At 35.1% G+C, this 16,061-nt stretch overlaps 2 protein-coding genes across 4 annotated transcripts in view; one reads left to right on the forward strand and one right to left on the reverse strand.

Moving 5' to 3' along the window:
• NDUFAF6 (NADH:ubiquinone oxidoreductase complex assembly factor 6) overlaps positions 1-16,061 on the forward strand; it is a 253,614-nt gene that overhangs the window by 66,751 nt on the left and 170,802 nt on the right. The window lies entirely within an intron of this gene.
• TP53INP1 (tumor protein p53 inducible nuclear protein 1) lies at positions 5,499-15,657 on the reverse strand. Of its 2 annotated transcripts, XM_077167260.1 has the most exons (4): positions 15,482-15,657; positions 14,520-14,877; positions 11,633-11,670; positions 10,330-10,438 (listed from the first exon to the last, which is right to left on the reverse strand). In XM_077167260.1, the coding sequence occupies exons 1-3, from the start codon at positions 15,591-15,593 to the stop codon at positions 11,649-11,651; spliced, it is 492 nt and encodes a 163-aa protein (XP_077023375.1). In that variant the 5' UTR covers positions 15,594-15,657; the 3' UTR covers positions 10,330-10,438; positions 11,633-11,648. The 2 variants fall into 2 exon arrangements, with proteins under 2 accessions (XP_077023374.1, XP_077023375.1); XM_077167259.1 differs by lacking the exon at positions 11,633-11,670 and having other exon boundaries at positions 5,499-10,438.

Here is a 16,061-nt window from a genome sequence, read left to right on the forward strand (position 1 = left end):
ATTGTGAGGGCATTGTGTCTGATGCTTTTGTCTACCTTATGGACAGATGAGTAAAAACATGGGGATTGAAGATGGATAAATAATATGGGGAACAAATGTTAAAATAAATGTAGTAGATTGAAATGCTGGTGGTTGGTGGGGGTTGGGGGGGTATGGTATGTATGAATTTTTTTCTGTTTTCTTTTTATTTCTTTTTCTGAATTGATGCAGATGTTCTGGGAAATGATCCTGATGATGAATATACAACAATGTGATGAAAAATAAATTAATTAATTTTAAAAAGTCACATGGGGAGCTTATCACTGAATCCAAATACACGTGGCACCCTCAGATATCCTGATTCAGTAGGTCTGGAATAGAACCAAGGAATTTGTTTTGTTTTGTTTTAAGTAATATAAGTACTAAGGATATACACAGTAAAAGGTGGATCTCTCTCCAACCCTACCTCCTAGACCCCAATTCCCTCTAGAGGCAGTTCATATATAGTGTATGTGAGTATGAGTATCCTTTAGCATGTATAGTATAAAGAATAAGAATGATATGACCTCTCATGTAACCAGCACCTAGATTAAAAAGAAGATGGGGCCAGTATTTTAGAAGCTCCGCTTTGAAAGGTGTCCTGTCTGATCATACCCTCTTCTCTTCCCTGCTTGGGAACCACCATCCTAACTTGAGTGATAATCATTACCTTGATTATTGTATTTTTACAGCTATGTATGTTCTCCTAAATGATATGTTGTTTAGCTCAGTCTACTCTGAATTTTATATACTTGAAATTATGTTGCAGATATGCTTCTATGAATATCTTTCATTCAACACTTATCTTTAAGAATCACCCATGCTGATGTGTATAGCTGTTCATGTTCACTGTTATCTAGGAGTTTGTTATATGAGTGTACCATAATTTGTCCAAAATACCAGTGGACGAAATGAGTTGTTTCCAGCTTCTGATTATTGAAAAAATGCTATAATAGAAGTTTCCATCTACAAATCTGGATGCCCAGAGCATGTGTTTCTGTATAGTGTAGCCCCAGAATGGAATTGCTGGGTATGCATATCTCCAGGAGGGTATCAGCACTTGGTATTCTTTGTCATTAATTTTTGCTGATCAAGTGAATATGTAGTGGTATTTCACTTTGGTTTTAATCTGCAGCCCTGTGATTTTTGATGAAATTGACCATTTTTTCAAATGTTGATTGGCAATTTGAGTTTTGTCTGTTGTGAAGTTCATGTTCAATTTTCTACTGGATTTTTAAACTGTTAAATTTCTACTGTTTTTACTGCTTTACCAGATTTCTTTATGTATTCTGGATACTAGTAGTTTGTTGATTATGTATTGTGAAAAATCCCTCCTACTTTGTGGTTTGTTTTTTCACTCACTGGGGACTTTTTCTAATTTTGGAATAATTTTAGACTGTCAGAAAAGTTAACAAAATTAATGCCCTTCACCCAGCTCCTTCTGATGTTAACTGCATACATAATCATAGTACAATGATCACAATGAGGAAATTAACAATACCCTATTATTAACTAAAACTGCAGACTTTATCCAGATTTCTGTTAATAACCTGTTTCTATTCCAGGATCCAATCTAGGACCCCAAACTACATTTAGTTGTTGGGTCTACTTAGTCTCTACCAATCTGTGGCAACTTCTCATTCTTCCTTCAATTAATGACTTTGACACTTACAATGAGGACTGGTCAATTATTTTGTAATAACTGATATTTGTCTGATATTTTCTCAGGAATCATGGTTAGGCCTTTCCAACAGTACTACCACAGAAGTGATAGGGTATGAATCATCTGTTTGTGTGATAGCCATATGTCTTATGACAGGTGTTTTAACCTCGATCACTTGGTTAAGATGCTATCTGCCATGTTCTGCCACTGTAAAATTACCTTCAAAGTTGATAAGGAAGTTGGGAGATACTTTTAAACTATGCTCTCACATTTCTTCTCAAACTTTGTCCACAATTATTTGCTTGCAATAGTCATTACTGTGATATTTGTCTAAAAGTGATTTTGTATTTCCCTCATTCTGTCTACATTTTTTAATTGGATTTCACCGTTCACCCAGAGCCATCTCTTCTCCTCCATTATATCAAACAGACTTGTGAATATTTATTTTATTATATGTTATAACCCAGTAATATCATAATTGTTTTTGTTTCTCAAATTTTTCCAGCTCTTCACCATTTGGAGCCTATATCAGTTGGTTCTTGTGTCTGTTTGTCATGGCCCCATCCTTTTTCAAGAATTTCCTTATTGTGTGGTGCAACAAGATGTTCTGAGATTATCTTATATATTTCTTACCCCAGCTTTGGAATGAACTGCTTCTTCAAAGAGCACTAATTCCTTTTATAAGAGCATGATTAGGAACCGTGTTCTGGATGCTAAGTGTTCTCATTTCTACTAGAGAGTCATTAATCTTAGGCCCTCTCAAGGAAAAATGTGTGTACTAATACATACATATGCCTCTATATTTAATTCTATATCTATCTGTACATATATTAAAAATCATGAATTTGTCCAGATACCTTCCATTTCATTCCAACACCATAAGGATCATTCTAGCCATCCCCCTTTTGTTAATTCTTTCATCGAACATGTAGTTTTCTATGATTTGTAATAGAATAGAACTATTACGTAGTGACTTAAAACAACACCCACTAATTATTGCAGTTTCTGTAGGTCAGCATATCTGGGTTATTTGCTCTGAGTTTCACAGGGATGAAATCAAGGTGTCAGCTTGGGTGTGGTTTCATCTGGAGGTTCAAATGGAGATCTGCCGTCATGTTCCCTCAGGTTGTTGGTAGAATTAAATTTTTTGTGGCTATAAAATTCATGGAGATTTGTTTACTTAAATCCAACAGTGCAGAGAGAGTGTGTCTCTGCTGTTTCAAGTCTCTGGTCTGTAGTTCCTCTTTCAAAGGGTTTACCTGATTAGGTCAGGCCCACCCACAATCATCTCTTTTGATTAACTTGAAGTGAGCTCATCATGGACTTCAATTATATCTGCAAAAATCCCTTACCTTTGCCACATAATATAACATAATCAAGGGAATGACTTCCCATCACTTTTTTGTGGGGTGCCTGGGCTGGGAATCAAACCTGGGTTTCCCACATAGCAGGTGTAATGGTTAGGTTCTGGTGTCAACTTGGCAAAGTGATGATGCCTAGTTGTCTGGTCAGGCAAGCACTGGCCTGACTGTTACTGCAAGGATATTTCATGGCTGATTGATAAACTGGAAGGCTGATGTATTAAATCATCAGTTGGTTGATTGCATCTATGGTTGATTACATCTGTGATCAACTAAGGTGCATCTCCCACTGATGAGATAATCCCATCAGTCAAAGACTTTTAAGGGAGTAGAGAGACTTTTTCACTGTTTCTTATGCCAGTGAGCCTCTCCTGTGGAATTCATCCAGACCCTTCATCAGAGCTACCAGCTTCACAGCCTGCCCTACAGACTCTTCCATTCCCACGGCTGCATGAGATACCTTTATAAATCTCATATTTACAGATCTCTTCTGTTGGTTCGGTTTCTCTAGAAAATCCTAATACAGCAGACAAGCATTCTACCACTGAATCACCCATACACCCTAAGAAGAGAGGGAGGCGTGAAGCAAAACCCTACGGCATCCAGGATTCCCAGGTGGCCTCCTATTCAAGTACTAACCAGGCCTGACCCTGCTTAGCATCCCAGCTCAAACAAGATCAGGTACATTCCGGGTGGTATGGCTGTAGACCATTTCATCACTTTTGCTTTATTGTTTCTTAGAAGTAAATTACAGGTTCAGCCTGCACTTAAGTGGAAAGGGATTATAAAAGCTGTGACTTACTGGGGTCACCTTAGGGTGTGTCTATCACATACAGTATGAAACCTGGCTCTCAGTATCTACCATATATTTACTTGTTCAGTCCTAGTAGACACATAAAGTATAGAATTGTTCATTTGTACCACTGTGAGAAACAGTTTTACTAATTATAGTAGTGCATTGGTCCAGTTTTTTGTCTTTACCCTTAAAATATCCAGTCAAAATACTGATTTCCAAAGTTACTTATTTTCTTTCTCATTACTTTCAGTAAATTATGTATTCATTTTGTATTTACTCCGCCCATATCCTGGTTGATTTTAATTTTGTATTTTGGAGGTTTTTGGAAGCATTACTATAGTTCTAATAGCCGAAGTTAAATTTTAAAAAGACATTCATAGAAATATTGTTCCCTCCTCATCTCCACTAACCTGTTCTCATTCCTCTCCTTTCCAGCCCTTTTCCACCCACCCTCCATTAGGAACAAATCTCTTTAGTTTTTTATTCTTCTTGTATTTCTTTTGCACAAGTGAGCAAATATGTTTTCTTATATTCCTTCTTTCTTACATGAAGAGTAGTCTACTCTAGATATCTTTTGCATTTTGCTTTTTTTTTCACCTTTAAAAAGGATGCCTCAGAAATCACTCTAAATCAGTTCATAGAGATTTTCATTTTCTTAAAGCCAGAGAGATGTTTTGTGAATGTACCATAATTTTCCAACCATTTTCCTATGTATATTTCTATTATTTCCAAGGTTCTACAATTAGAGATAATGTTGCAATTAATACCCTTAAGGGCAGTACAAATTCAAAGCAAAGGAACTACATAATCTAGACTCCCTGCAGTCATGCCCTTGACAAGACAGATCAAGCCATTAGATCACCTGGTCATCTTGTGAGTGGCTTGGTAAACAGTCTCTTCTTAGCAGCAACCATTCACCTGCCATTCCAGAGTGGGCTTTTTCTGTAAATGGCTAAGCCCCCTCATTTCAAGCTGCTCCTTCCCAAGTTAACTTTGGTGACCTTATTTCATCTTTGGGGAGGGCCCTTTTCTTCCCTGCCCCAAATCTTTTTATTTCAGCTGAGACACTCAGACATTAGAAAAAAACAAAAAACAAACAAACAAAAAACCTGTCCTATGAGGGGTTACTATTCTAGAATGCCAATTCCCCCCAAGGACATATTCACATGAATTATTCTTTATGCTTTCCATTTGAGTATTTTGAATAGTTTACTGGGCTATTTAAACTAGGGCTCCATAACAGGAGACTGTAACAGAGGGCATCAGGGAAAGCCATTAATTGCCTGAAAATGTTTATGGAAGATTGTGTATCTGCATTTATCTGCAGAGAACCAGCATTAAGAATTCACTGAGCTAACTTTGAAAAGGCTAAGAAACAGTGTACTGAATTCTCTATTTGCTTTTTAACATAGATTGATTGGAGGGAGAAGGTACTGGCTGGGGGTTCACCTTCAAATTCATTTTCATATTTGGGGACATGTGTGATTATTCATTTTAGATGAAAACTTTTAATATATTAATTTTACAAAGGAGTTTTTAAAAAGTATTTAAAGTGCTTATTAAGCATACCTTTTGGAAAAAACTAGCAAATATTTTAAGTAATTTGTACCTAATTTTAATACTATTTGTAGTAAAGATAAAATAAAGACACTGACAAATGTGAAGTTAAAAGACATTTTATTTACTGACAGGTTAAAAACTGCAACTTCCAGGGTAGTGCAAAGCATGCACCACTGAACCCAATTACAAAGAACTGGTGTTACTACACAATGTTTAAGCAATGCTATACTTATTTTTGGCAAAGGCTGTATTGTTCAGTCTGTGTATAAAACTGACCACCTATGAATTATTCAGTATTAAAAATTTCTATAAAAAGAAGAAAAAAATTCCAACAGTGGCTCAAGAAAACAAGCTGCCATTTTGCATAGATTCATGTACAGTATATACCTAACATAATGTCCCTTTTTTTTTCCCTAATGTCCCTTTTGAGTTTTCAAGTTATTGGAAAAACTGTGTCCAGAAACACACTAACAAGGCACATGGTACAATCTACAATGCTATCCAGCTCTATAACTGATGCCCTACCCTTGAAACATGTATGTTCACAATTTTACTTAAGAAAAAACCTAAAGCTCTTAAAAAAAAATTACACACATGATTATTGATTAAAGTTCAAAATCTCTGGAGGAAAACACAACCAAAAAGCAAACAAAACCACTCATACACACAAAGCCTAAAAACACACCCATCTAACCTCCCCAAGTACTGGTTTGGATTTTAGAAACCCACCTAGTTAAAGAACGGAATATTAAAACTTTAAGTACATACAGAACAAAATGGGGCATTTAACAATTACACAATTTTTAAAATGTTATAAGAAAAAGTCTCAATGAATACAAACATTCATTTTAGCCACCTTCCTCTTGAATAGTAACTTCTCCCACATAAAAGATACTGTTGTAAATAAAAAAGACATTTATATGCTTTCCTGTACCTCTGTCTCCACTCAAACCACTTTAATTGGTATCAAATTTCAAAGGAAATTGGTACTTGGCAAGGCTGATACTCGTATTATGTAAGCTTTCTAAGAATTTTATATACAATTTTAAGTATTAAAATAAGCAGAAAGGAATGACATTTACAATACATCAATCAGCCTGGCTGATGGCAGTGAAATCATTCATGACAGTAGCCCAAATTTTAAAAGAATTTAACCAGCATGTATGGGTCTTACAAAATAAAAAGATAATTTTAGGGAAACATTAAAAATACATACTAGTATCTCCCAAAATGAGGAGCAGTCTCTTAACTGATTATAGAAACAAAAACTAATACTTGCAAACTCTTATACTTTTCCACTAATCTATCTTCTAGTTGGAGTCCTTCATTTTTATTGTTTGTAACACAAAGTGTCATAAAGATACCCTTCCTTGCTCTTTTTTCTTAATATGTAAAGGCAATATATTTCCTTGAGCAGGATGAGAACTACTAAAGAAACTCAGATTCAAGGATTAGAAAGATTAGAAACCAGAGTACTATACAGATTTGAGATGTAAGAGATAATAGGCAAGGGTGAAAGGCCCTCTAAGATTTAAGTCAACTGTCTTCTAACTAGAATGATATTGATAACAGAGAAGGTATGTAAACAGGAACAGTTTGCGTGCGAAGTGGAAAAAAAGTACAGGAAATTGATGTAAAAAAAAGATCCATGCAACAGGAAGTCAAAAAATCCAATCACTTTGTATCTTCTGCAGAAAATCTCCCCTCCCTGAAACAGCAACCATATAAATGCAGTGCCACAGAAGATAAATAATGGATGGTTAATCTTCAACTTACAGTGCAGTATGTAATTCAATCATTTAAGGAAGAAAAAGTAATGAACATAGAATTACATTCTAAAACATTTTATTAACAAAAACACAAACTTTGAGAAACATGGTGTATTACAAAAAGAAGCGCCTTTGCAAAACACTGCTTGTGTACACCATGTTTGCCAGACTTTTTCCAAGTAACATTCTATGTTATCAGTTTAGAAATAGTCATAGCTACTAAATTCAGAGGGGTCTTATTTCTCACTGCTTGAATTTTAACGAATATGCACTAAAGTACACTGTAAACCACTAATAATATATACAATAATGAAAATCACTGTCAACTCATAATAAAATGCATTTTGGCATGTTTCAAAGAATACTTAACAGGTCAACATAATTCTGTGTTATTATTGGCCTTGTGTTTTGCATACAATAGATGACTAAAAAATATCTAATTCTGGCTTCCTCTATAACCTGCAGTAAACATCAGTTCTTAAACATATCTCATATTATAAACAAAGGTTAATAAATTGTTGCAAACATTAAAAAAACCTTAATGACCAAGAACTTCAACTGAATTACATAAACCATTTTCTTTAATTCTTACACTGCCAATTTAAAAAAAACTTTTTAGATGGTGATACAGAAGCCACAGTATATCATAGACAGTGTGGTAAGTCTTCACCTGGAAGAAAAGTCCCAGTGACTGAGATCAGTATTTCTCCAGGTACAAAGTATATAAAACTAGGCCTAGACAAGGTAAACAAAGTCAATAACTCATAGAGATGTAAATGTATTTAAAAGTATCTGAAAAAATAGGAGCAAAAAAAGACAACTGCAGTTTCATATATAAATCTCTTCATGCTGCTGAACAAATTTTCATGGCTGAACTTCTCTAGCTCTTGAGGTACTAACAATTTGTATGTAATGTATGAAGAGAAACCCCCATGAATTCAGAGGCTTACAACCAGAAAACATTTAGCTAGCCTATTTTCAAGTTATGGAAGTATGGCCCTGTAACTGACATGGTGTAAAACACACTTTCATGAAACCTCTATCTTATCTCCCAACTCTGGTAAACACAAATAGTAACAAAATAACTTCTAGCTCAGTTTGACAAAATGTTACAAACTTGGCCCCTAATTAGAAAACAAATAAATAAAGGAATAGCCATAACTGAAGGGAATGAGGAAGGAAGGGGGATCTAGATTCTTGTTCTCCAGAGACATTCCTGGCACTTTATCTCAGCCAGTGGAAGAACAACCTAACACCATCTTAACTACACTATGTGACCTCTTAGAATTCTAACCACTCCAGTCTAGACAGAAAAGAGCACAGCTCTTCACTTACAGAAAATAAACAAAAAAGAACCAACTCTCTCATTATTCCCTGCATCAAACTGTTTACAGGGTCATTGAAAAATATATACTTCACATAACTATATTCTACTTTTTCCTTGAAGGCATTTTATAGACATCTACTATTTAATTAGGGTTGCAGAAAAGTTGGAAAAATAAAGTGTTATTATGAAGATGTTACTACAGTTCTCTTGGTAAAATGTGTTTTTGAATCCATGTGTTTACTTAATTTCAGTGAGTGTGGATGGCTCAGCAAAACCCATCACAACTACTAAAAAATAAAGTGACTGAAACAGGTAAAGACATAAATTTTCTGTGTTGGATTAACTGGCCCACATGTGAACTGAACCCTGCACCAAGGTCTCATTAGCACCAACACTGAAAAAACAATTGTGGCAGGAAAACTGCCACAGGTCTCCCACCCCCACCACTAGATTCAGTAGAGAGGCCCTCGGAATTTCACACAGGGTTCAGCTCTCAACAGCCCACACCCCCACTTCAAATCAAGATACAATCCTCACAACAACTCTGGTGAGGGAGGTAAATATTATTACTCCCCTGTTGGTGGAAACAGAGGCCAAAGTGGTTAAAGATTTTGCCTGAAGCCCGAGTAAAACAAAGAATAAAACTCAAGGAAGCTAACCTGTCATTAGATACTACGAAAAGCTGTCACCAAGAGTCCCTTCCTCCCCCCAGACCATTGTTGCCACTTGGCAAGACAGGCTCCATGGTGGAGGATTTACCAATGTATCTGGAAATAAAAAGCCTATGTCTTCTCCCTTGAACACATATAAATGTAAAGTCATTCAAGTGCCTGGGCGAATACTTCTAAACAGCTGTTATGAGATGGCGTAGACAGAGCTGGCAGAAAAGAATTGAAACAACTTAAAGACTGAATTAATGAGTTAGTTATGGACACACATTTTTCCAAATGCAGTTTCACAGGTCTAACTTAATCCCTCTGTGTGTGAGACGAGTGCTGTTGTCCCATGATGCCTCTCTGTACTCCATCATAACGTCACATCAGAATTACTGAAAGCACTGTTAAAACTTAATGTACCTGAATTCCAAAGTGAACTGCATGACTAACCTGGAAAAAAAAACCCATACACACAGAAGTTTATCAAGTTTTCTTTCAAAAGAAAGTTCAGCCATAATTCCATTATATCCATGGCAACTATCACTTGTCAATGCTCATGTTAGTGTGTAAAAATGTATTCACTATATACAGAAAAGATTATCAAGTACTGGTGAATAAAAGTGTATGGCTGACCCTGAGAATAAATTTTTGCTTACTCAAAAGATTAAGTAAAACAGAACAAAATGAAATTGAAAGATGCCGCTTCTCGTACTTAGGAAGAATGTCTTTAAAATGCTGACTAATTTATGTACACCTTAATAGATTTAAAGACATCCCCAAACACCAAACACTGTAAATGTATTGATATGTTTCTAAAAACATTCTGAAAAATTTTATTTAAAAAGTGAATGTTAAGAGCAAGGCATTATGTGATATACAGCATGTAAATCTGGTTTTCAAGATAGTGTCTAAACACACTGATAAAACTGTGATTGGTTATCAATTGGCTGTAAAGAGACAGCATCTTCATTGTACATCCATACACATACACACACACATACTCAAACCAAGAGAAACCAACCAACGAACTTGAAATTCTTAGTAATTGTACTGACGCGGGCAGGGCTGATGAACAACCCAGCCATTGTGCTTGACTTGCCGAGAGTGGCAATCCCTGGTGAGATTTTGGCGACGAAGGCTATTTCTGTTCAGAGACTGTCTTTCACTATGTTCTTTTATCCACTGGGAAGGGCGAAAGCTCTTGGGTTGTTCCAAAAATGTTGTATGAGCAGCAAGAGCTGCAACATAGCAATGAATGTGCTGCCCTATTTCATTTTGCGCTTCCACTCTGAAACAGAGAAAAGTGGAAATGGTATTAAATAACAGTTATGTTATTAATGAGACTGAAAAAGTTACTTAGCAACTCGATTTGCCACACTAATTTGTTTACGGTTGAATGAGAATTTGGTGTCTCATGGCTAATAGGCAAATTTATATTTTGTGATCACAATGACTGATAGTTGTGGAAAGGAGAAGCCAACTTTTCATAAAAATATGCTACCTAAGCCACAGGTGGTTGATTAAGTAGACTATATTCTAAAAAGATGGTTTACATTCTGAGTGAATTTCAGTTACAATGTGTGCACACATACATGAATAAGCTTTTCTGGGAGGGGAACTAATATTTACTGAGTATCAACATTTGTCAACAGTGTATTTTAATTCTTACCATAATCTTAAATATGTATTTTAATATCCAAATTTTATTGCTGAGAGAGCTAAGGCTCAAAGATATTAAGGTCACAATCAGTTAACTAACTCAACTAGGATTTTAATACAGGTCTCATGCTAAAGGCCAGGGCTAGGAGGCAAGGTCACTGCTGATGCACTGTACCTGCAGCATCTTCAGTGACATTTTCTGTCTATAACTAAAAGTTTCTAGGAAACAAGCTTTAAATATATATTTGATATAATTATGTATAAGGAAATTTTACTCATTTAACATTTTTCTAGTTAAGAAACTAAAGCTTATTATAGAAAACAACTCTAAATTTTTATTTATGTCACAATAGGGTGCACTTTGGAATGGTGTTTGCATTCAGTTTTATAAAGACCCTTGATGAACACATAATCTTAAAATATGGGTACAAATAGTATTACTATTATATGGTTCTATATTAAAAGCTAATCAAATAGGGTAGGCCACAGTGTCTCAGCAGGCAGAGTTATTGCCTGCCATGCCAGAGACATAGGTTCGATCCCTGGTGCCTGCCCATGCGAAAAAAAAACACTAATCAAACAGGATTGATCTATACTATATTAACATAACATGAAGTTATATAATCAGCCTATAAACACTTGAAAAAATATTATCTTTTAATATACAAATTTTTTAAGCAGTATGATTAAATCAGGCCACATTAGGACACTAATGGGAGTTAATATTTAAAAAATGGCTTTTAAAAGGTGGATATTTTAAGTCCTTAGCTTCCTACGCAAACTGATAACACACATCACACAGTCTTAAAGTGAATATACTTACTCTGTGCCAGTGAGTCTTATAAGCAGCTTTTCCTGGCCCTACAAATGTTAAATGGCGAACTATTAAACCACTGGTTAGATTTAAAGTGCTATTTTAATTTTACTGTAAGGATGTGGTCAACTTTTCATTAACTATGGGTCATTAAAAACACATATATTACTTAAGATTTTGATGGCATGTAAACCTTTACAAAAATATTTTTAAAGGCTAAAATGAAGTAAAACACACACACTGAAGCCCATCTGTAATTACGAAAACACCCTCACTTTATGGTAATATCCCCAAGGACAGATAGGATGAAAGCAATCTACTTTTGAAAGACATATGATTTCTCTCCTGCTCAGAAAATATAGAGGTTTTATTACATAGCCATCCTCTCAATTTTGGTAACAACTGATTTCTAACTTGGTTTACTGGGCCTTTCTTATAAGAATCTCAAATCTAAAAATAAGTAAGTTAAAAAATAAATTTAGTTACTATTATAAAACTATAATAATTTGCAAGACTACTCTATGTGCAGAAAGAATTCATATTAAGTTGTGTTTCTTTGATCATTTATATACAAAAAAGTACATATTTGTTTAACTATCTTGTATTTTATAGCTACAATATATGAATGCAAACAAACAAGATACAAAGCATAAACATGTCACTGCATCAAAACTACAAACACATAACCAGATGTGCAGTGTGGTCCTGGCCTGGATACTGGTTTAGACAAACTAGATGAAATGTCCTTGGCTCTACTGAGGAAACCTGAGAATAGTTTTGAGTAGTAGATGAAGTGAAAACTTACTGAAACTAAACGTGGAGATCCTTGCTTAAAGGAACATTATAAAATAGTATAAGCAGCGTGATCTCATTTAGGTTAGCTATATAGATGGAAAAAACAATCTGGAGGACTATGCCCTAAGATATTAACAGTATTCATCTCTGTGTAGTGAAAATAAAATTTCATTGTTTTTTATTTCTGCATATTTGCATTTCCTAATTTGCTGCAATGCACATGAACTGTTATGATAAGTTATTTTGCATATATATGTGTATATGTATATGTTTACATGTATTTATATATACATACACACACACATACTTTAAACAATGAAAAGTAAACATACAATGCCAGTAAGTTTAAAGTGAATGTTAAACTTGCTAAATTCTTTTTTCTTTTTTTTTTTTTTTTTAACATGGGCAGGCACCAGGAATCGAACCCGGGTCCTCTGGCATAGCAGGCAAGCATTCCTGCCTGCTGAGCCACCGTGGCCCGCCCAAACTTGCTAAATTCTTAAGTGTAATTCCTCAGAGGTCAGATAAAATCAGGTAGAAAGAATTTTCAATAACTGAAAAAATTAATATGAAGCAATCATAAAACAATTAAATCAACACCACCTTCAAAAATATTATACTTTAAATTTTTCTTGGAATTCCTCAAACACTAACCTCATGATCAGCTTGTAGCTCTGAATAAAGTGCCAGTTAAAAACACATTTTCTGTCAAAGATCTGACTTGACATCATTCAACTATAGAAGCAAATTGTTTTTCTTTTTGGTACAGGCATATCCTCATAAAAGACTTAAGAGTACAAACCCTGATAAAGTTACAAATTAATGAGTTGCTTGGGCCATATTTGTATTTGGAAAATAGGGAGTAGAAGGGGTCCCATTAGTATTCAGAGTCTGGACAATCCAAAAAAAGTCCTTTGGATGACAGCACAAATCAAAGGAATATTCTCAACTGCTCTCAAGGATCCAATTCACCTGTACCCTTGACCTCAGAGAGCAAATTAAGTCAGTACCCGCATCCCCAAAATACTTTTAATACCATAGGGAACATCTCAAAAAAGTGTATTATATTTAGTTTGAAATGCTAGTGATAAATGAAAGCGAGGGGTAAGGGATATGGTATGAATAATCTTTTTTTCTCTGGTATCATTTTCTTTCTTTTTCTGTTGTTTTTTTATTTCTTTTTCTAAATCGATGCAAATGTTCTAAGAAATGATGAATATGCAACTATGTGATGATATTAAGAATTACTGATTATATATGTAGAATGGAATGATATCTTAATGTTTTGTTGTTAATTTTTTTAATAAATAAATAAATAAAAATTATGTACAGAAGAAAAAAGTGTATTATAGACTAGCTGGACTCTGAGCGAATTATCAAAATCATGGTCTTTAGGTCAGTGGGGAAGAGCAATCTCAAATATATCTGCTGGTTACATCCTCCAGAAAAAGGCCACAAACCATCTATAGGTTTGTTTTGGAACACACTAATCTTCCCTGAATCTTTCCAGGCTTCTAACCCATCTGCATTCAAAAGCCTCTCGGACTATTTGGGTCCCCAATATAACAACAAAACATTGTTTGAATATGAAATCTTTCCTTAGTAAGACAGAAAACAGTTCCAAACAAAATGTTTTGGCAAAACTGCACTTTTACTTTACTCTTAACCTTTCATAGGTTTTCAAGGTTAAGACCATTTATGTAATCTAGTAAGGAATAACTAGAAGAAGATAAGTTTTATTTTGAGACACAGTACTCTAAATTGATACTCCAAATAATCCAGCCTGTAATGTGCCGCAGTTACATTGTAAGATACTTAGTAAATGTAAAGAAAAGGCTGGAATTTCTGCTAACAGAATATTATGAATGACACAGCTCTGTATTGTATAGCCAGGACTATGCTACAATTACATTTTTTAAAAATCTAAAATGAACAAGTTTTTCTTACCATCATCTACCTTGAGCACTATGCATGTGCTTTCATGGATCTCTAACAAAATTACATTGTGACTTCTTAAAACTTAGCTTTGAACTAAAGTGGAATAAATAAAACAGATTCTAAACAGACTGCCCATGGAAAGACTTATATACTTACAACATACCTGGGACTAGTTTGGTTATGAAATTCGTCAGTCCCACAGTTGGCCTCATTGAGACTGGGACAGGAGTTATGCACAGCATAAACAGACATGCTGGGATGTTCGATGAGAAGATTTTCCATTGGACTAGTTTCCACCTTTATGGTGGTTAATCCACCTGCAGTAAAACATGGGGGAGGGGTGATAAACCAGCTCTCCTCCATTGGACAGGACTCAAACTGGAGGAAGCAGGAATCGCTTGTATCAGCCAAGCACTCAAGAGATGCAGGTAAACAGGAAAAAACTGAAGGGTGCTCTGTGGGCGACTCTTCACCCAGGTCGACATCCTCTTCTTCCTCTGCTGAGAAACTAGTACATGTGTCTAGATTGTGGTCCACATTGCATTCCAAAATGTGTTGATCACCAGTCCAGGGGAAGATGATCATCACATTGATTAGTCATCACGGAGCCACCCATCATAATTCAGAGCATAGAAAAAGAAGAGATAATACTATTAGCTGTTGCTCACATACCTCCCTTTATTTATGGTTAGAAACAAAACCATTCACTAAACTACTCGTATAAGGATTAGAAAGTAATTTTTGAGCATCTAATATGTGTGGTGTTTTTCTGTATGGGGTAGATTAGGCTGACTTTGCAGCAATAATTCTAAGACTGTTTCTATACTGCTGTATAAACAAATAGTGAGCTATATGGATTACTGCTTGCCTAATATCAGGGTTTCCTATTAACGTGACTCTGATTTGACCAGGGTGTAAGGGCTGCAAAACCGGAAAGTCTGATGCCCATCAATTTCACCAACTAATCACCTGGTAAGGATGTTTCCCCAAATTTTCTTCAACAGATTCTTGTTTCATTTACTTTTAAGGCTTAAGCCTTCAGAGCTACTGATTTACTTATGCAAAAACTGAAGATGCAAATCTTTCTGCTTTTACTGTGAAGATAAAATGCTAAGAATACCTTACCTATGAAGTCAACAAGAATCCATTCATCATCTTCTTTCTCACTAAATTCTGGTTCTTGGTTAGAAGTAGTATTCACTTCACCCACAAACATTTTATTTAGCCTTTGGAACATTGTAAAGGCAAGACTGAAACTTGGGCTGGATGTCTTGATAGCTGAGATTTTCTGTTTTCAGTAGTGCAATCGCACCAGCAGGAGACTAAAGTGCGCAGGGTGCTTATTCAGCTTAGGTGAGAAGGAACACAAGTTATTATTCCTAAAATAAAACAGAAAAAGAAGGTGATTTCAAATAAGCATACATTTATGTAATATCTGTGTAAGTATATTTTTAAAGCACATATATATACACACACTTAACCCTACATTCTACAGCTATTCCTCTACTGCTCAAGAAATACAATGTCTTATTTACAAAACATGATTTGTGTACTCAAAGACAGACTGAAAATATCTTAAAACTTGGAATAAAAGAGAAGGAGTTGGTTCTGTTTCACAGTTGTGTTTTTATAATAAGGGATGAATTCATATAATGCATTTCAAACTACAATATTGCTTTTCTGTAAATAAAGGACCAAAACCTAG

Source organism: Tamandua tetradactyla, chromosome 6 (assembly GCF_023851605.1).
Source record: "Tamandua tetradactyla isolate mTamTet1 chromosome 6, mTamTet1.pri, whole genome shotgun sequence".
In the NCBI taxonomy this organism is placed as follows: Eukaryota; Metazoa; Chordata; class Mammalia; order Pilosa; family Myrmecophagidae; genus Tamandua; species Tamandua tetradactyla.